We start from the raw sequence: 21225 nt of genomic DNA, 5'->3' as shown, positions 1-21225 counted from the left end.
GGAATCAACATCTGTTCACAGTTTAAAAATAGTTACAGGTTATAGTTTCAGAGTAATCCCATAAATCTTGCCTGTCATAGACTTCCATTAGCTGCAGTATGTAGGTCTTGAAAGAAATGTGCAGTTTTTCTCAAAAGCATGATTTATATAAAAAATAAATAGTCACCTGGACAGTGATGCTGTTGTCCCCACCGGTCCTACCCCTATTTCCTGTCATAACCAGCTGACAGCTATTGACTTACATGCTTTGTAGCCAGTGAGCTGCTTCAACCCTTAAAACAAGCCTTTTTATCAAATGAAAATACATGTCTGCTATAACACACGTGTTCTTCAAAACTGCACATGCGAGACCCATATAGCAAATGCATGAAAGAGAAGATGTATGGGATTGTTTCATCAACTAAAACCACTTTAAGAAGCCCCTTAGACACACAGAATATAAAAGAAAAAGCTCCCGGCTTCTCCTGGCACACAACCTAGCATCCAGTCAGAAGGGTTGTGGGACTGTCTGAATGGTTCTTTATTGAATTCGTTGGAGTCCGTAGGTATTCTTCAATACAAGTTTGACTCTTTTCGTTGTAATGCCCCTTGCCTTTCATGTTTCTGTGTTGGTCTTGGTGTTGCACCTTCTGAATACAGTGGCTATGCCTTCACTACTCCATGGTCGCTAACAAGAGGTTGAACGCAGGTCTAATCCCTCGATTTGTAAGGCACAGGCTGCTTTGCTTCCAAGCGTGTCGCTCTTAATAAAGTAGAGCCCACCCTGCTTCCTCCTGTCAAAAAATCACATGCTCCTGTTTAACAATGCCGGAGTGCTGTGCTAGAAATCGCAGGCCTTGTGTGGAATAAACAAGGGAATATTTCCCTAGCAACAAATTGCTGGGTTTGCAAAAAAAAAAATTCAAAGCACGCAAAACTGAAGTACAGCTGGTCATACTGGCTTACTTTAGCAGGTAAGATGAGTATTCAGAGTAATTTAGTTTGTCAGCAAATTACTCAAGGTAACTCGCTCAGTCCTCCAAGACCTTCTAGGTAGCAACTCAAGTGACATTACAGACTGTATCGACTCTTGTTTAGAGATTCTGTGCCATCACCAATGAGAGCCTGGTAGATACAGAGGCTCTTGTGCAGTGCTGAGCCGTTTCCACACCAGCAGGATCCTGATAAATGCAGTAGTTCTTGTGCAGTGCTGAGCTGTTTCCAATTACTAAATGGTTCGTGCTGTGCAGGTGCTAGTTGAGTGGGGCTAATGGTTTGGCCCCCCAGAGAGATTCTGTAACTGCAGTCGTGCTCTCAACCAAGAATGTGAAAACTGTTTTAACAAATGAGAGAGAACCTGAATTTTCTGTGTTTGGAGTAAACTCTTTGTTCAAACCATGCTTATATGGAATGTATATATGAGTATTCTCTACCACAACATTGAGAGCTAGTGATTTTACAAGGACCCACCATATACACAGACTCCTCCCCCTGCTTTGTGGGACATTGCCATTTTTTACCTCAACTTATCTATGTTAGATATGCAGTGCATAGCTACTAAGAAGCAAGTGCTTTCCTTGCACACTGCCAGACTAAAGCTCTTCCGTTATGAATGTTTTGTGGGGAGATCTTTGACTAATAGTGCATCTAATGCATTCATTATTACTTCACTGAGGATGTTGCTTGCTGATTGCAGCTCTAATGTTGGTTTAGAAGTCATTTCTGTAGTCACATGCCAAGCCATCTCACAAGAACAGTTGGAACCCCAAAATGTTTTCTAGATGGGGGGGTACAGCACACTCTATGCTTTGTTTTTAGTCTTTGTTGCTCAAACCCCTGCTTATGTGCAAACTGGTACAGAGATTGTGAATAGCAGTGCAGGGAGTGCTCCTTGCATTGAAGCGCGGTGAGTGGTAGGTTTAGATGCCTTGCTTCTACCTGCAGCTACCATGAAATTGGTGCAACCGTTGGTTTTAATTCCAGGCTCGCCCATCCAAGAAAAACTCCTTCAGTTTGACTAATGGAGGCGTTCAGGAGTTAGAGTACAAAAGCAACATCATGGTGGACATGACTGTATCCGAGCAGAAGATGTGAGATTTACAGCTGATCCAAAAGGCTTTAAAGAGAGAGAAACCAGTTTATCTGGAAATGATCGCTAACGAGCATGGGCAGAGGAATCTGTGTATCTAGGCCTCTCTGAGCTCTATATGCATAGAACACACGGCAGGGGAGCTGGAAGGGAACGTGCCCCCAGGCATTGCGACACTGTGAATCATTATAACAGCATCTTGCCCAAGTGAAATGCATCATTCTGTTGAAGTGATTAATCGATAAAGCGATGTGTTGGAGAGGGATTGTACAGTGCATGTGCTGGCTCTCTAGGAGAGGCAGTGATGGAAGTTCTGTTCCCTGTCTGGGCGTTAGGCGAGGAGGCTACTTTGATTTATTTGTAATATATAACTTGGTGGTTTTAATGTTTTACCTCTTTCATAAAATAGCAGATAGAGACTTAAAAAAAACACTGCATTTCCACCTTCCTGTTCTGGAATCTGGTTTCCATTGACTAGTTCCTCTGCAAAACTGCACATTTGAGATCTGAGTGTCAGTGGAATACTGCACTTGTCAACGGTTTTTAAAAGGTTATGATTTCTCTTCACTGTGGCTCAATAAGAGCTCCTGTGCTCATAGTAAGGTCCTGTCTTAACAGCATGTTGAGTGGAGGTGTAATTCCTTTGCGGAAGGGTTATTAATATAACAAATAGGAATTTCAGTTTTGTGACGCAAACCAATTAAATAATGTGGCTATGCACATCAATTATGTACAGTTATAATATGATAAATAGCATGCTGCAAGTCCTGATCTGACAGCATGCAACACAGACTGCTTTGTGTGTTAAGTTTTGTTTTCAGTTCAAACAAGTTTAAATTGCAGTGAGGTTTGTTCTGCTGTTTACAGTATTATGCAAGCAGTCTTGTAAGCTGCTGTACATTTCATTGAATTCCCTAAATGTTTTTTTTTCTTTTCAGCAGTACACTTAATTACAGTCCCACGTATTTCTATGCATTCTGCTTTCACCTTCCTTAAAATCGTCAGTTTGATCAATAAACTTTGTCTTCGCTGCAACAGCTGACTCCTACAAGACTCCTTCTACGTTACTGTCTATCATTATGGTAACGTCTTAAATTACTGTGCCTGCTTCTGTGGCTCAAGAGATATCAGCTCATCATCTAACATAGGGAATCTGCTTCACAATTAAAACATCCTTAAACTCTACAGTAAGCAACTTAACCAAATCTATTACATCTGTGATAGTTGTGGCTGCTGACTTGACTTTATGTACCCTGTGATTTGACTGGCTAAAGGTAACGTTGCTTTTATTAGAATTCATAACTTTTTTCAGCTTGGTAACCTTTTCACTTCCTTTTTTGTTTAATGTAGTTTTTTGCTGCGTTATATCCCTTTGTTAAAATCATTCCAGGCATATTGTTAATGGAATGTGTGCAACGCACAGACCTCAAGTGTGTTTTTCGCTGTTCTAAATTTTCTTGAATGCAGCGGTCAGCTGTTTATTAAGCTCCATTTTTACACAACAGTACTCGCACATGTTTGGTCACCATCGCAAGTACTGCATGAAACAGGGGTTATCGTATTTTGCTTGTTTTAGTGCAGAACCTCTCTGCACTTACAATCATTACCGTCCTTCTTGCACTTCAGTTTATTAAAACATGTGATGTGTGTGTTTTTAAAAAAATGTTATACAGACAGACCATCATAGCGTGTTCATAAATATTGACACATGCTTTTAAAGATGTATCATTTACAAGTGTCATGGTACAACCGTCTGTTGTGATTTCATATATGGGAGGATACACAATGAATCGTTCCATCCCTTCTGGCTGGGGGAGTCATGGATTGACGTTCCAAATGCTTTCAATACAATTGCCAAGGATTCATTTACATTTAGTTCTGATTTATTGTTGTACAGAGTGCTGACTTTCACCCCACAGTGAAAGCTCAGGAAATGTTGCTTCAGGTCAGAAATGTAAGAGCTGGGAACTCGATACAGCCTCAACTAAAACCAGTTTGAATGTGTTGGGGCCTGTTTTTCAACAAGCTTGATTAGCGCCGACACTGGAGAGATGTGCATTGTGAAAAAAGGAATGCATTCGTTTAAGTAACAAATGGGCTTTTTGAATGCACGTTTGACGCACGTGTTTACCTTGGAAATGAATAGTGAAAGCAATGTAATACTACTGTCAGTTTCCTTACTGTCATATTTTATTGCTCTTAGAAGCTGATTGTGTCCCTCTCACCATCTTTCAACACGATTTGTAAAGATCACAATAACACTGTGGAGCCCAGCTGCAGTGTGTGGGAGAAGGTTATCTTACTCGCTCTTCTGCTCCAAGCAGCCTGGGCGCAGGAACAAGGAACTGCTAAACTGGGGGTACACTTTGATCTTGCAGATGTGCTATGTCTGGAACAACATTGTAACATCTGATAAGCACAATGGAAGCAGAGTTCACAAAGTTCAGCTGCACCCACCTGCAACTAGACAGGATATATAAGACAGGCACTTTAGTGCAAGTGAGACAAGCTCCCTGCATCCTGTCCTGACGGACCGTCTCCCAGAGAATTGGGTAACTGGTCATTATCTGATGAATACTTACACTATAGATGTGTAACTATTGAATATTGGAATCAATAAAAAGTAAACTTGGTTAAGTTAAATGAGTCCTGGTCATGCATGTACTGCAATGACAATAGTGGACATTGACAATGGCTGTATCAGTGTCTTAATACTGAGACACCATTGATATTGTGATTTGCCTGTTTACTCCAAAACACACGATAACTGTACCAGTCTTCACCAAACCTTTATCATACACTCCAGCCTCCTGTAGAGCATTTAGCTAGAAGGGTGATAAACCAGTTTGAGTGTGTTGGGGCTTGATCATGAAGACCCTGAGTATGTGTTCTGGCTGCTTTTATTTTTTTAAAACTTTTTTTTATGTTTTCCAGGTAATTTTCTCTTTGATTACTTGCCCATTTAATTTTACTACATCACATTAGGTGGCCTTTAAAAAGCAGTCCACACGCATACAGGGGGTCCTCATAATCGTGTAATAATTGCACAGTCCCTCATGGATCTCTGTTCTGAATGAGGACCTAATTAAGCCTCCCTGTTCTATAAGAACAGGTAAAGGGTTCCCAGCTGAGCAGGTATCTGCCAGCAGGTTAATAACCATTCTAATTAAAATCTAACTGGCTGAGATCATATATAATGCTAAATAAACCCCTTTCCAGCCAGGGAAACAGTGCATAATTCATCCATCTTGTCTGTCTGGATTAGTAACAGCTGTGTGCTCCTCTTAAAGCTTGAGAGCAAATGTCGAGACAGATCGATAGTGTTTGGAGAGTACCTGTTAGTGCTGCAGCTGCCAGGATTCAAGATTTACTGCTGCCCTCACCTAGGAATACTGGCTGAATCACTTGAGTAACCCTAAAGAAATGTTTATTTCAGAAACATGGAGCCCTGATATACAGCAAAGGAAACATTATACATAACTTTGTCAGGTTGAAAAAGGTTGTGACTAGAGCCTACAGTGTACTTTTTAACTTGACTTGGATTGTTAATTTTACTTTTGGAACTGTGATTGACTTTGTGTCCAGTGCAGTTGCTAAGGGTTGAGCTGATCACTAAGGGCACAGTATGGTGTGTGTGGATAATTATGTGCTAGTCACCATTAATGCTCACACAAACGTTACAATTATTCAAACAAACACAGCTTGTTTTCAGAGGCGATGGTTCCCATCACAGAATGTGTAATTATATAAAATTATATATTTGCCTGAATGACATGTGAAATAACACATTTACATTTTATTTCACTCCTATTTATTTTTTAATTTATTTATTTTTGTTCCCAAGCCTTCAAAATGAAAGGTGTTTTGAATTTTAAAAGAATATGCATCCAGCACTTCTTGCAGCACAGAATGTAATTGTAATAATTTAGGTCAGATTTATCATTGTCCAAAATGATAGTCCAGTATTCCTCCTATTGTGATCTTCTCTTATGCAGTGTGGTCACGGGCTGGTTTTAAAGCAGTGTATATCTTGGCTTCCCTCACATCACGTTTGCCACGTTATTTTAAATTGCCAGTTCACATTCTGTGATTGTGTCTCTTACGCCAATTGAGTCTCATTCATTCTGTACTTCAAGCTTTACCCTGACTGTTTGCATGCCTGTGTCCTTGCAGAGGGAGATGAAGGAGCAGCTAGTGGCCCTGCAGGACAGCGAGGGGGGACACATGGAGGCCCTGCAGCTGCTGCAGAGACAGCTCACTGAGACCAAGGTAAGCGGACAGTAGCATGCAGGTCCGGTGAAACAAGCATGCAAATGAAACCGATCTGTGTGGTGGACATGATGTATAGAAGAGTGTGTATAGAATGAGCAATGAAAAAGGCAACGATTTGTTTAATGAAAATTGCATAAGGTGTTCATCCCTGCCCAAGAGGTAAGAGCTTTGTATATACTAAGAGTAGCACCAAAAAGTGACAGGCAAACCCAGAAACCCCACAGGGTTGTGAAGAGTGCGGTTTCAGAGGGATGGATGCACAGTTTAACTAATCGAGCCTACAGGAAACTGAAAGAGATCCCTTTGTGCTTGCAGGCTCGCCTGTAATACGAGTCTGCACAGTACTTTATCTAAAGCGATCAGGTTACTTGACCTGTGCTGTATGTCACAGCCAGTGCAGGGCTTCTATATGAAGTGCAGCCCACAAGTATTGACACTCTGTTTCAGATACTCAATCATTTAGCTCTCTGAATGATTGATACTTGTTAAATACTGCATTCATCTTCACTGACCATACATATCGTTTTCCCATCACCTTAAAATAGAATAAACAGAGGCACACATGCAGTACATCTTGTTAGTTTTTTGTATTCTCATAGCTTCTAGTCTTCATGTTTTCCACCCCATGTTTTTTTTTTTTTTTTTTTTTAATACCATTTAGTAGTTGCAAATTAATTTTACCCTGTTTTTCTCCCAATTTGGAATGTCCAATTATATTTAGGCATAGCTCAACGCTACCACCCCTGTGCTGACTTGGGAGTGGCTTAGACTAACACACGCTATCCTCCGAAGCATGTGAGCACTTTTCACTCTGCATGCCTGCCATGCAGCCAGCCCGGAGGACAATGCAGCTCTGGTCTACAGGGGTCCCTGGTGTGACACCCTGGCTGACCTAAGCCCTCACCTCCTGGGCGGCACTCGGCCAAGTGTGCGCTGTCCCCTGGGAGTTTCCGTCCATGGTCGGCAGTGTAATAGTCTGGACTCGAACCGGCGACCTCCAGGCTTATAGGGCTTATCCTGCACTCCACGAGGGTGCCTTTAATGGATGTGCTGCTCGGGAACCCCTACCCCATCGATTTTAAACATTAAATCAAAATCAGCAGATGAATTCCCCCTGACATTCATAGAAGGGCATTCCTGTACTGAGTGCCATCCATGTTGCTTGGAATCCCCTGGGTGTACCCGTGATGTTTTCTCTATTTGCAGAACCCTTGTAGTTGTGCACAAGGTTTTGATAGGATTGCTGCAATTTTGCCTTCTGGGCTGTGGCACACGGTTTTGGACAATTTCTCTACCAAACAATTTGTTGAAGTGGCTGTTTCCACCTTTCTACACTCCTGCCTAGAAATTGATTAATGACAATGTCAAGAATGCAAATTGGTGTATTGAGCAAGTGTTTAATTTGGACGCCTTCTCTAATGGAGGGGAGGCAGGGATGTCATTACAACAGCAGCTGCAATGCTGTGAGACGGCAGCATGTTGTTGACTTTTTGTTTTGACAGTGAATAATTAAGATACAGGGATGTTTTGACACTCTGGGGGCTACTGTGATCAGGGCCATTGATCATTTCCACAGAATTCTTTTTAATTGCAAAGTCTGCAAGAGTCAAGCCAGCCTCTTCAGTACAAATATCAGGGGCTTCTGCGCTGCCTGTCTGAGAGCCGCTGGAGCTGCCGTTGCAGGTTGGTTTATATTACTTGGAAAGCCCTTTTGGTGATATCAGAAAGGTTTAACCACATAATTTCTCCTCATCCCTGCACATTGCAAGGAAAATTTCATTCAGAGGTCGTTTCAGCAGTGCCCTTGAAGATCAGACTGCACAAAGCAAACCTCCACTCACATGCTGTACAAACCAACTGTCTGTACAGCATCCCAACACCCTGTCCTGCCCACTTGAGGGGAGTCCCATACAAACACACTGTACAACATCAACACCCTGTCCTGCCCACTCGAGGGGAGTCCCATACAAACACACTGTACAACATCAACACCCTGTCCTGCCCACTCGAGGGGAGTCCCATACAAACACACTGTACAACATCAACACCCCGTCCTGCCCACTCGAGGGGAGTCCCATACAAACACACTGTACAACATCAACACCCCGTCCTGCCCACTCGAGGGGAGTCCCATACAAACACACTGTACAACATCAACACCCCGTCCTGCCCACTCGAGGGGAGTCCCATACAAACACACTGTACAACATCAACACCCCGTCCTGCCCACTCGAGGGGAGTCCCATACAAACACACTGTATAACATCAACACCCTGTCCTGCCCACTTGAGGGGAGTCCCATACAAACACACTGTACAACATCAACTTTTGTCATAACTTTTGATTGATGTTACCATATTAAAATGTATTGTATTAGTAGCACTGTCGATACTGTATTTAACTCTAGCACAACGGCCTTAACTTGCTCTGTTACTGTGAAGACTCCTGCATCAGTACACACTCTCGGGGGCGGGACAGGGGGAGAACGTGCGCTCAATCGCATGCAGATTCAGTGAGTCACACCTGAGAGGAGCAGAGAAGAGCTGCGTTTAATGCAAAAAAGAATTGCAGGTTACAAATTTTAGTAAAAAATAAACTGTTGGAAGTTTGACAAACCTACTATAAAAATAATAAATATATTTCCCAGTGCTGCTGGGCAATGTCCCGCCTTCCTGACTTGCATCTATCATTAATTCGTTCTGAATACTTTTAAACCCGCCACAGCTACTGAGTGACAGCACATTCCTACATTTCTATTGGAGATTCCTCTTGTGAGATTTAAAATTAGATTACAATTAGGGATTTAAAACTGTCTTACAGTTAAGATATGGAGGGTTTAAAACAGAATTGTGGCAAAATGTACAAAAATGCCTACACACAAAAACCCCAGAAGAATGTGCCCGTGACCAAAGGGATTTTGTTGTGGAAGACAGCAAAGGAAAGAAGTGCTGTCGAGTTACTACTGTACATATTTTGACAAAAAAAAAACGCTCAAGCATTTTTGGGAAAAAAAAACACTAATTTCATATAGTATATCAAAAACGAAAGCCCCGAAAAAAATGATTTATATAAAACACGAAAATAGCTAAAAGTAAGCACCGAAAAATACAATTAATAAAAACCAAAAAACAGAATTCCTAGGTATAATATGTGACAAGGATAATGCCTGTAACATGTTGGCTCAAAGTCTTACTGGATGTTTTTCACACAGAACCGTGCACTTCGAACAGTCTGTAAAATATAGTGCAAGGTTCTTTTGAAACGGCTTTGAACCAGGTAAATGGGCTTCTTGGGGTTCTGAGACATTTTCACACATCCCACTTTACTCTTACAGTTTGTGTTGCAGAACCTCTTGATGCTGTTGGGTTTGTGTGTGTGTGTGGTTTTTTTTTTTTTTTTTTTTAAATCAATTATCCCAATTTTATAACTCCAGTTCCTGGGAATAAAATAGCACTGCCAGTTGGTAAAATGTAACCACTTTTATTTAATCTCAACACCGTGGGACTCCAGCATACAGAAAGAACACACAAGCAGTTTAATTTAGCAGTTACATAGACTGCAAAAGCACCCGCAATCTAGCACAGAGAAAACAAGCGATAAGCTACCTTCCTCTGGGAAGACACTGGAAGAGATGGATCAGCTACCGCTGCTCACTATCCTATTCCGAGCTCACTGCTTGTACACCCTCTCGCTACGTGACTTTGTGACCTGAACTTGTTTTACAGCTTCTTTTACAGTTCTCCTCCACCCTATTTCATCAGGACACTGATCCGTTTCATAACCATGTGTTTTTCCTGAGGCGTGGTACAGTTGTTTCACATCCCCTTTAGTAGGAACTCCCACTAGCCCTGCCCCTGTGAAATTTAATAACCCTGTATATATGTAGAGTATAAGAATGCGTTCGCTCTCCCCCAGTCATCTGCAAACAGCCTGCGCGCCACGCTGGCCGATGCATTCGAGCGACTGCATCGGTTCCTGCGCGAGCGGCAGAAGTCCATGCTGGAGGAGCTGGAGACAGACACGGCACGCACGCTCAGCGACATCGAGGACAAGATCCAGCGCTACAGCCAGCAGCTGCACGACGTCAAGGAGGGGATCCAGATCCTGCAGGAGCTCCTGAGCGAGAGCGACCAGCATGGCTTCCTGCAGGGGGTAGCCCTGACCTCTGAAAGGTAGGACCGCTGCCATGGAGAGCTTCCACAGGACCAGGCAAACTGTACTGCATGCAATCAGATTTAGAAAAACAAGTGCCTTCATTATTTCTAGAGCAGCTTTTTAACCTGATGGATGGATAAGATTTAATCACATGCATTCAGAGATTTCAGCTCTATCATGGCTCACCTTTTTTAGGTAACCCTAATAAGCATTAATCTTATGTAATACTTGTGTGAAGTTTCTCTTATGTAGTCAGCATCTTCCAGGTGAAGCAAGGATTTAAGGCAGCAAGATTGGGTTCCTCTACCAACACAGCTGGGAACCATGAGTTTGTGTATGTTAGCAGACCTATTGAAACAACTGTGCATCAAGAATGAACGCATTGAAAGGGGTTCACAAATTTGGCTTGACTTGCAGCACCCCATGATGTATAGAAATTAGATTCTTCTTCGTCTACTCCTTTTTTGTTGTATAATAAAATAAAGATAACACCGGTGGACGTTCAGGTAAGTGTAACAGCAGTGCTCATGAATATTCCTATGTGTCCTGGCTCCCCAGGGGCTTCAGAACCACAGTTAAGGCTGCCACACACCAGACGAGATGCAAATTTTAATTTTTTTTCTCCCCCATTGGATGACGAGATACTTTCGCGGCGACATGACCATACCTACCAGAAGCGACACAGATGCGATGCGCCAGATTGGAAACTGCCAGGTCAATAAAAAAAATAAAATAAATAAATTGCTATTGATAAAAATATGATCAAGACTGGTATATATTCGTCAACATGATGTAGTAATTCTGAGTGTCTTCTCTGATGGTATTTCAACATATGTGGCAATAAATCATACGTACCAGGGTTATCCAGGGCCTTTGAAATGGACACCTTTTTGTATTTTTTCACAGCAAGTATTTTCGGTCATTTTGGATACTGCTTCAACCTGGTGGACACTGTGCATTGAAGCTGTTCTCTGATTGGTCGATTCCGTAGTTATTGCACGACAAATCGTAAAAAATAGGATTCCATTCTGTTTATTTCGCGTTGCTCCACTGTCGCCCTCGTGTCACCCCCGCATCACTTGTGTCCTCTGTGGTGTGAAAGATACTTATCAAAAGTATAACTTCTGTTCATTTTGTAGCATCGCTGAACAGTTTTGCTTGTCGCATCACGTCTGGTGTGTAGCAGCCTATACACGCAATGTTAGCAGAGGCTTGGAAACCTGCTGGGCTCATTTTAACTCTGGTCTTTTTCAGAATTAAAGGGAAGATCCATGAAACTAACCTGACGTATGAAGATTTCCCCACATCCAAATACATGGGACCCCTGCAGTACACAATCTGGAAATCCCTTTTCCAGGACATCTCGCCAGGTAAATGCTATGAATCTCCTGCTGCAAGCCACTCAGCCAATCCCCACATGCTCCCTTTCCTAGAGCAGTGGTATTTTGTTGCAATGCAGCGGCATGCCTTGTTGCAATGGAAACGGCAACACTCTTTTTTCCAACCCTGTTGATTGTGAGCAAAACAGCTGTGGAAATGAGCCAAAGCACTGAACTGAAATGCCCATGGAGTACCTCAATATTTGAGTAGCTAGCCTTTCTCGCAAACTATGGACCAGCTACAGTGCATGATTTAAAATGCAGGTCCTCGTTTTTACCCTGGCAGTATGATACAGTGCTGTTTTTTCTCATTTTGGATTCTGATATGCCCGTAAGCTTGCGCTGTTCAGGTGGTGGTAATGGTATTTGCTCAGCATAGTGGAACTCATGACAAACAGCCCAGCATCCACAGAGTAAGTGTTGAGCATTCACCTGCATGATGTCACCAACCGGACTGGCTTCTTCACTTTCCCAGAAAGTCTTTTTCGTGTGTAGAAACAAACTTTTTATTACAATTTGAGTCTGCAGAATGGAATGCAACAGAATTGCAACTGGACGGCTGATTGCTCCTGATGCAGCGATCCTCACACAGCTAGCAGCATTGTAACAGAAGGCACACTCCTGCGAAATGTTCCATTTCTACCTGAGATTTTGAACAAGTTGCTGGAAGTGACAGCGCTGTTAATGATAACATTATTATGAAACAAGCGAATACAGCTGAGATTCGTAGGGTTATAAATTTCAGAGCAGTTATTGATTTTTAAATGATTTAATCAGCATGCAGGCACATTTTTTTCTTCTCCTAGTACGTCTGGGAATATTTTTGTATTTTCTATATTCATAGCAACTTCTGTATGCAAAAGCATTTATAGCCATGTGAATGGTTAATTCCAGGAGATGGCAATGCGGTGTGCATTGTTAAATCTGATATCGACAGATCATGAAGAGATTTCTGATGAGTGTCGGTGCCTGTGCTTATCTATTGAAACAGCTGAAGCTGCAGTTTGATGGATTTACATGAAATTGTGTCATTTTTTGTCTGAATGCAGCAAAATAGTGTAATGTTAAAAAATAAATCAGTGGGGATACAGCGTAATGGAAGTACAGAATTTGCTTAAATCAAAGTGTGTTGGACCAAAATAAATACACCCGGCAGCCACAAGCCTGTAAAGGGGGAGACCGTCCACCATCGGCCCATAAAATCCACCACCGTTTCTTCTGAAGAATGTAATCTGTGCTGTTGCAGATAAGGAACCGTGTGCCAACCCAGCGCTTAACTGTCAAAGTATCTTGGATCTGCTAGAATTAACATGCAACAAGGGGAAGCAGCCTTTATATATTGCAGAACCTGTTGAGGGATGCTGTTTGTAGAACTGGCAAGTGGAGGGCAGCCTCACAAAAATGTTACAAATTGCAGCCATTTAGAAATAATCAAAAACCCTTGTTTTTGTGAAGCTGACACATGTATTTTCTTTTTTTGCTGTTGTTTTTAATCAATCTGACAGAGCATGTGAGCATTGATAGCTTTCTATTTATTTTAACTCCTGATTCGATTAACAAAATTCTAATTTGAACCTAACTTGACAGGACGTGCAAACCCTGACCGTCCCGCTCTGTTCTCTTGCCAGTGCCGGCGGGGCTGACGCTGGACCCAATCACAGCTCACCAGCGCCTCATCCTGTCTGACGACTGCACCATCGTGGCGTACGGGAACCTGCACCCTCAGCCGCTGCAGGACTCCCCACGCCGCTTCGATGTGGAGGTGTCCGTGCTGGGCTCCCAGGGCTTCGACTCGGGTGTGCACTACTGGGAGGTGACGGTGTGTGAGAAGACACAGTGGATGATCGGCCTGGCCCACGAGGCGGTGAGCCACAAGGGCAGCATCCAGATCCAGCCGGCCCGCGGCTTCTACTGCATCGTCATGCATGACGGGAACCAGTACAGCGCCTGCACGGAGCCCTGGACACGCCTCAACGTCAAGACCAAGCTGGAGAAGGTGGGCGTCTACCTGGACCACCCCAAGGGTCTGCTGGTCTTCTACAATGCCGACGACATGTCCTGGCTCTACACCTACCGGGAGAAGTTCAGTGGCAAGCTGTACCCTTACTTCAGTCCCGGGCAGAGCCACGCAAACGGCAAGAACGTCCAGCCCCTGCGTATCAACACCGTCAGACTATAGGCGGGATGTGGGGTGGGGTGGGCAGTGTGTACAGACTTGATCAATTATGATAAGTATATAATTAACAGGCTCTGCTTTTACGGGTTATCAGATTGAGGTACATACCAGTGCTGCTTTTTTTTTTTTTTTTTTTTTTTAATATAACTTCTGTAGTTGCTGCAGTTGCCCTGTGTTGCCTGATAAAGTGGCTTGGGTTTTCCAGGCTCTTCAGTATTTATCACACAGATGTCTTGTTTACTGAGGCTTCCTAAAGCATTGTGTTCTACAGTGTGTTGTGAGGATCAGTGGATTGAAGAGGGAGGGGACTGTGGGTCCCTCCACAGTCAACACAGCAGCAGGGGTAAGATAAGGACAGAGGCTGACTTTAGGGGTCAACCAAAATGATCATCAATTAAGGCAAGCATACATAGCGTGCTCTTTTTCAAGACCTCCCCCAAAGGCGTAGATAAAAATGCTGACATCATACTGAAAGTAAAAATAAGCTCTCTATTAGTTTGCTGTATCCTATATTGTACACAAACATGTAGGAAATGCATAAACTTAATTGGCTCATGGATTTTCTATATTGATCACCTGTATGTACGCAGAAAGCAGGTAGTACGTGACTTCGCATATTTGTCCTAGCTTTCCATCAACCGAGAGAGGCAGCTCAAGTAATTAAGGTAAATGATATTTTATTTCAAGTCCCCCCAGCACATACGCGTGTTCACTGTTTATATTGAAAAGTGCATATTCATGTCAAATGGGATTGTGTTCTTGTAGGTCGCTAGTTCAAGAGGTTGTATTTTAGCAACTTCAAATGCATTGCAAGAAATGGGTTGTGTTTTCGAATCCGTGACAGGCTGGCAGGATTTTTCAATCTAGCTGCATTTATTTGTTTATTTGCTTAAGAAGCTTTTTTGTATGGTACACTGTACTGGTATGAGACAGATTTTAGACATTATTGTATGTATTTGAACGAATTGTGCACGTATTTGCAAACCTGGGGGAATACAGTAAGAAATGAAAACCTATTTTTCCGCCATTTAGCAATGAATTGTATTTCACTTTAATTGTGTGTCTTGAGCTGTCTTTCTGTACCATTTGTCATTCACACTCAAGTTTTGCTGACGCTCTGATGCCTTCCATACTCTCTCATGCGCTGACATACAGGATCCTTTTTCTCAACCAAAAGTAAAATATCATGAACTGTGACCCAAAGGACATCTGGTGGCTACAGTTCTTTTTCAGGAAGGCATGTGAATATTTAAAGCTATCAAAAAGGATAAGCTGCCCTCCGCTCCCCCCTCGGAGCATGCTTGGTATGCTTTTAGAAAATGATGGTAACTATGGACAGTCCCTTAAACTATGCTGTTAGATTTGGGGAGTGCTGAATGCATTCCAGACCTGCCCTGTGCTGTACAGCACATTCTGTTTGGGGAGGGACCAGTACATTTTTTTGTTTTAAATGCAACACTTTGAGAGCAAGAAAGTACTGATTGATTCCTGTTAAGGGACCGTGTTAACAGAATTTTGAATTTTAATTCAGTAATGAAAGCACACTGGGAAGCCAGCCTAGCATTGCATGTTTTAAAGTGTGTTTTAACCTCTGAAAGATCAGTGATCTGGTTCTCTTTGGGTGTAATGTAATAAACCTGGATCCTGCACTTCGTGGTTGTGGTCGTGGTGGAGGGGAAATGCTCTAGTTTGCTCATCCTAAGTTTCTTTCTGGTCTCTCTTGACTTGTTCCTGTAAAATTGTTGTTATGAGTGTCTGTAAACAGTAGGGGGAGTATTTACCACTACTGCTGACAGTAATCTGTAAAAGCAACTCTACTCTCTTACACTTGTTTAGCTTTACAGACTTTCTGGGTGGAGAAACATTGTCATGTAAAAATAAAGGAGAATTTTAAAGAGGCATGTTTAAAGTATTTGATGCACCATTAAACTGAATACAACAAGATCCATTTTGAGTGGAGTCCTGTAAAAGTTCTGCTGGTGGTTTGGTCTCTGACAGTGGCAGTGTCCTGCAGTGGATATATAGTAAAGATGAATGTTTACCACATTGCTCCAGAGTTAAAGTTTATGGCTTTCTCAGAAACCAGACATTGTTGATGTTCCACTTTGTATACATTACCAAAGCTACTGTCGTTACTGCAGCCATAAGAACCACCTGTCACCTCTTGGAAGGAAACGGCCATTCTCTTGCTTCATGTCAGCTGTGCCTTGGGGCGCTGGCACCATTGACAGGAAACACCTAGGAGCTAACCTTTACAAAATGGGCTAGGACCAAGATCACAAGCGTGGATTGCCACGGATCAAACTGGTAAAGTTACAAAAGTAGTCTGACGAGCTTTATATAATGTGCTTGAATTTTTTTCATGACTCTAATTTTTTTCAGAACATTTCATTTATGCAAATGTACAGTATGTACAACACACCACCATTGGATAAATGAAAAAGATCGTTTCACAGCCTGCTACTAATTTAATTTAAGACATCTAGGGCTTTATTCATAACACCCAATTAATTTCTCAATCACTGTGCAAAGCACTGCCTTGAAAGTCCATGTTATCCCTTGTTCCTTTTTTGTTCCTAGAATCTTCTTGCTCTTTACTGGTTTTATTATGTAAAGTGAGGGGCAGGGAAAATGTTACTAAGGCTATTAAGAGAAAATGCATTGATTTTAAAGCTTTGGTTTGCACCCCCGTGCTCCACACTGCTGTAAAGCTGTTCCCCTACATTCTGTTTTTTTTCTTCAGAAAGATCCTGGGATTCAGATTTGCAGTAAGCGTGGGTTGGCCTCCATTTCCCACAGCCTCATTACAGTTCATCACACTGTAGATTGCCACACACATGCCCTTCTTAACGAATAGCTGGAGAGCTGCTGGCAATGCAGTGTGCTTTGTTTTGTGCTGCTGAATGCTGTTCGTATAATGAATTGCACTTTGTGATACGAGCCAATCCAACATACAGCTGCAAAGAGAGATGTGCGAGACTGGGCAGGCAATCCTCAGTTAATTTGTGGTTGAATGGTGGAGACGGAGATCTAGGGTACGATCGCATGCAGTGGATGCCAGCTGCAGGGGTTACATCTTACTTTCCCAGAGAAATACATTTACAAAAGGTACAGCCGGTTCAATTCCTCTTGGATTGTTAGGGGAGGTCTGGGTGTGAATGTAGTTGACCTACCAATTGACTTTGGTGTTCTCCACATCCAGCTTGAAAAGGGAGTGATAGTTTTATTAGGAGGGCATTGAGGTTAGGTATGCAAGTGTATACATACTGTGAAATAAAAACTGCCAAGAATTTGGGAGAGTAACCGAAAACAGCAATTTCATACAGTATATAAAAAGCGAAAGCCCCAATACACTCAACATTAACAATAACATTTTGGAGTATCTACATAAAATGAATGAATAAAATCCCTATAGAAAATAAGGTGTGTGTATTAAATGACTCTACAGTATTGGCTGTGTGCATGGGGCTTTAAGAAAGCGAGATTTATCAGTTACTTGCATGGATGTCTCCTGCTGTTCTCTATTGCTATACGGGTATTCTGTTAACAGCATTGCACAGAGTCATGAGCACACTGACAAATATAAAACAGTAGAAAGGCAATACTGTAATACTTCTCATAGCTGTACTTTTTATGCACGGTAGTCTCTGGGGGAAGTTGTGCCTTGCCTCAGTTTGGTGAACACAATGATGCCTTTTAATATTTAATTACATCTTTACAGTTACTCAGTCATGAACTGCGTTGAACAACAACCAAGTAATCCAAGTATTTCAATACTATATCTTGCCTTATGACATTCAAACATCAAGAAAAATTCAATTAAACTATGAAAACTGGACAAGATTACTTTTTCTTTGGATAGCAAAACTGTCTTTAAATAATGACATACAGTGCTTCTCTCTGACCTTGATCACAGCTTGTCTGCCGTAGCAATGGGACAGTACGGGCTTGGGTATTGCCTCCGCCCAGTTCAGGGATTGCTGTCTAGCAGCCAGGCTGTGATGGTTGTGCCTCTGGAGCTAGCTATAAGAGGCTCAATTTCCAATTTAAAATAATTAATCATCTTCAGGTACAGTTAACCAAAAATAGTTTATTCAGAAATCAAAATGTAAATAGGAAAAAAGCAAATCAAAGGCGATGGATAAGTGATCTCACACACAAGTCTCGGCTGATGGCGTTCTGAGCCAGCACCTGTGTAGATGTTTCTGGGCTGAGCTGATCTGACCAAAGAAATTACTTTGTACAGCACAGATATACAGTTAGCTTACGTAATTTCTTTGACCAAATTTGGTCTTACTTCCCTGACATGACACAAAGCACGTTAAAAGTTACATTGCCGTTTCTTCTTCAATGTACCAATGTCAGCAGAAACCCAGATAACAAGAAGTTACTTTTAAGAACAATGCTATGAGTTTTGCTCAGTTCTCCCAGGCTTACAAGCTGTGTGTTTATCAGAAAAAGCCTATGTGTTCCAATAGTATGTTATTATGCGTTCTGTGACACTTACCTAAAGTTATAGCATGTCACTTTTAACAAAAGGCAATGGTTTTAGAAACAATTGATGTGAAAATGAGTGTTATCTGTCCCGAGACCACAGCTGACGGAAAAGCCAGTCCAATTTCAGGATAGATTTTAAGGTGTTGCTTTTAACTTATAATGCTTTTGCGTCATCGTATTTAAATGATCTTTTAATACCATATATTCCTAGATGCTCACTCAGATAACAGAATGCCAGGTTGCTTACTGTCCCATAAATTAAAAACTTTCATCAAAACTTTGGGCACTGCTACAGGTCCACCTTTTTTAAAAAAAAAATGTTTTATGTTATTCAGGATATTTTAAATATTTCACATTCAATATAGCTATGCTTCAGAATATATGTAGTGTACACCAAAATATCTGTGCTGTAGTGTACTTACTGAATTATCTATCTATATATGTACTATTCCTACCCTTCTACCCCTGCTAGCAAGGGGAGGTTTGCATCTTTACAGCTGAAACTATGGCATCTAGTAAACAGAAACCCTGGTGTAATATTTAATTTCAATATTGTGAATGATAACATTGTGGGAAACAGCAAGTTTTAGTTCTTTTTGCAATGAAAAAGGCCTCCTGTTCGTGAAGCCCAGAGCTATCTAGCTGGCCTGCAGATTGCAGCAAACAGAAAGGGCTACAGAAACAGCAATCTGTCAGGGAACATTTCAGGCTGTTTTAGCTAACGAGAGCAAAGGGCTACAGCAAGTTCTCTGAAAGGAATGAAACAGCTTTAATGGCATAAAACTAGAAAGAAACAATGTAGTTGTTGTTGGAAGCAGGTAATGTTATGATGTGCAACGTTGCAGGCAAGAAACTCTAAACACACCTGAAATATCATCAATCTATTGCCAGGAAAATCTTTTGAACCATCACCAAATGCCAGGCAGACAGCAGGTATCTCAACCTTCAGTCAGAGGCAGTTCACAGCAGTAAGAATGTAACCCTACCTCTCTCCAGTCTGTGGCAGCTCACAGTAGTAAGACTGTAACCCTACCTCTCTTCAGTCTGTGGAGTGCTTTGAGTTCGCCTTGTCTTGCCCCACCTCCTCCTCATGTTTGCCCTCAGCAGGGAGGGTAGCAGTTGAACTGTACCCCCAAAGTGCTGTGAGAAAGGCTCATGTAAACGGTTTTTATTCCCAATTAAAAATGTTGTTTTAAATCACAAGTTGTCCTGTCTGAAAATATCATTCTGAACAATTTCTTTCCAGTTTCATACTGTACCTTTATATTACACATTCAATGATTGTATTCCTTTCTGAAAATGTCACTTTGCTTTTGTTACTTCCTTTATTTAAAAATATCTCTTGTTGGTTATTACTTGGTTATTCTTTGACTGTTTTTAACACTGGGTGAATTGAGTGGAGAGGTTTCATTTGAAGTGTTGCTTGTATTGTTGGCCATACTGCAGCACTTTTAGAGAGAGGAAAACATTCCGGTAGGCCTTGCTTTACAAAACTATGTGCAAGTCTTTCTCACCATGATATACAGGAGAGTGAACAGCAACGTCTAGTTATTCTGTACCATGCCCGCAAAATATTTATCCTCAGGCAAATGCAACAGAACCTCTCCACATAAATTCAGTAAGTAACATAACTCAAAGGGATGCAAGGAACAAACAGAAATAACTGCTTTAGGAGTGAGACCTTCAAAGATGTGCATTTGGTTAACTTTAGCACATATTTCTGCTGCCCCCGGCGTTTTGCTTGTACAGATGGCGTCCAAATCATGCATGCACAGAATTATAAGGATGGCCTGCTGCATAATTAGAAAGCTGGGTCTTTCATCTTTAATAGCTACATTCATGGCTGAAGTTTTTTGTTTTTGACAAGGATTGACATTCTGTGAATAATATTCTCATTTTCCAAAAAACTGCTAAATGAAGTCCCGCCTCTTCAATTGATTTTCAAAAAATATTATCTGTTATCTTTTAGCTTCGTACAGTTTGAGCTTCTTGTATATTTTTCCCATCAGTGTTACAAAAACATAATTCGGTCATAATGGAGACTCCCTTTTTCCTTTGTTTAAATGTTTTTTTTTCTTTCTCTGAGCTACTGTCCTTGTGTGCCTAAAGCAACATCTATATGTGATATAAACAAAATGCACACAGCCAGGGTGTGGTTTCGAATGACATACAGAGTATGGGTACGCCATGGGGGAATGCAGTGATCAGTACACTTTTGATCAGTGTCTGTACTTTACAACACAACAGGGCTTTCTCACATGGGAATTTCAGAGGGTTTGGTAGCTCAGTGTGGTGAAATAAAGTCAGGAATCAACTCTACAGCCCCAGGAGGCAATGATCACAGGACACCTGATATGGGAAAGCAATGCAGCCATGTTTTAAAAACAGCCCGCTGAGACGTGGGTAGGGAACGACCTCAGATGACTGTGTCTTTAGTCCTTGTGTTTCACCTTTGCAATTAGAGCAATACTGTAAACCGGGCCTGACCTTGCTCTCTGCAGTAAACTAAAATGAAGCTTTTCTGTCTTTTTCACACTCCGCGGCTCACTGCAGGTCACTGTCACACAGGTAGACCAAGTCACATATAAGGACTGTAGTAACCTGAACTTGAATTCCAGGTCACAGTCATTAAATACTAAGTTGTTTTTTTTAGTTTAAGATGCTCCAATGATCCTATT

The 21225-nt window shown here is 41.8% G+C and overlaps 1 protein-coding gene across 1 annotated transcript in view; it reads left to right on the top strand.

Moving 5' to 3' along the window:
* The window catches only part of LOC121329164 (E3 ubiquitin-protein ligase TRIM62-like), a 41373-nt gene extending 21669 nt beyond the window's left edge, over window positions 1–19704 (top strand). The window contains exons 2-5 of the mRNA XM_041274568.1: window positions 6242–6337; window positions 10256–10512; window positions 11750–11865; window positions 13503–19704. Coding sequence (XP_041130502.1) covers window positions 6242–6337; window positions 10256–10512; window positions 11750–11865; window positions 13503–14053 — 1020 coding nt within the window. The 3' untranslated portion in view covers window positions 14054–19704. The remainder of the gene's footprint in view (window positions 1–6241; window positions 6338–10255; window positions 10513–11749; window positions 11866–13502) is intronic.
* The last annotated feature ends 1521 nt before the right edge of the window (window positions 19705–21225 follow it).

This window comes from Polyodon spathula, chromosome 16 (assembly GCF_017654505.1).
Source record: "Polyodon spathula isolate WHYD16114869_AA chromosome 16, ASM1765450v1, whole genome shotgun sequence".
NCBI lineage: Eukaryota > Metazoa > Chordata > Actinopteri > Acipenseriformes > Polyodontidae > Polyodon > Polyodon spathula.
The sequence above is the reverse complement of the archived record's forward strand: the minus strand, read 5'-3'. Positions and strand labels throughout refer to the sequence as shown.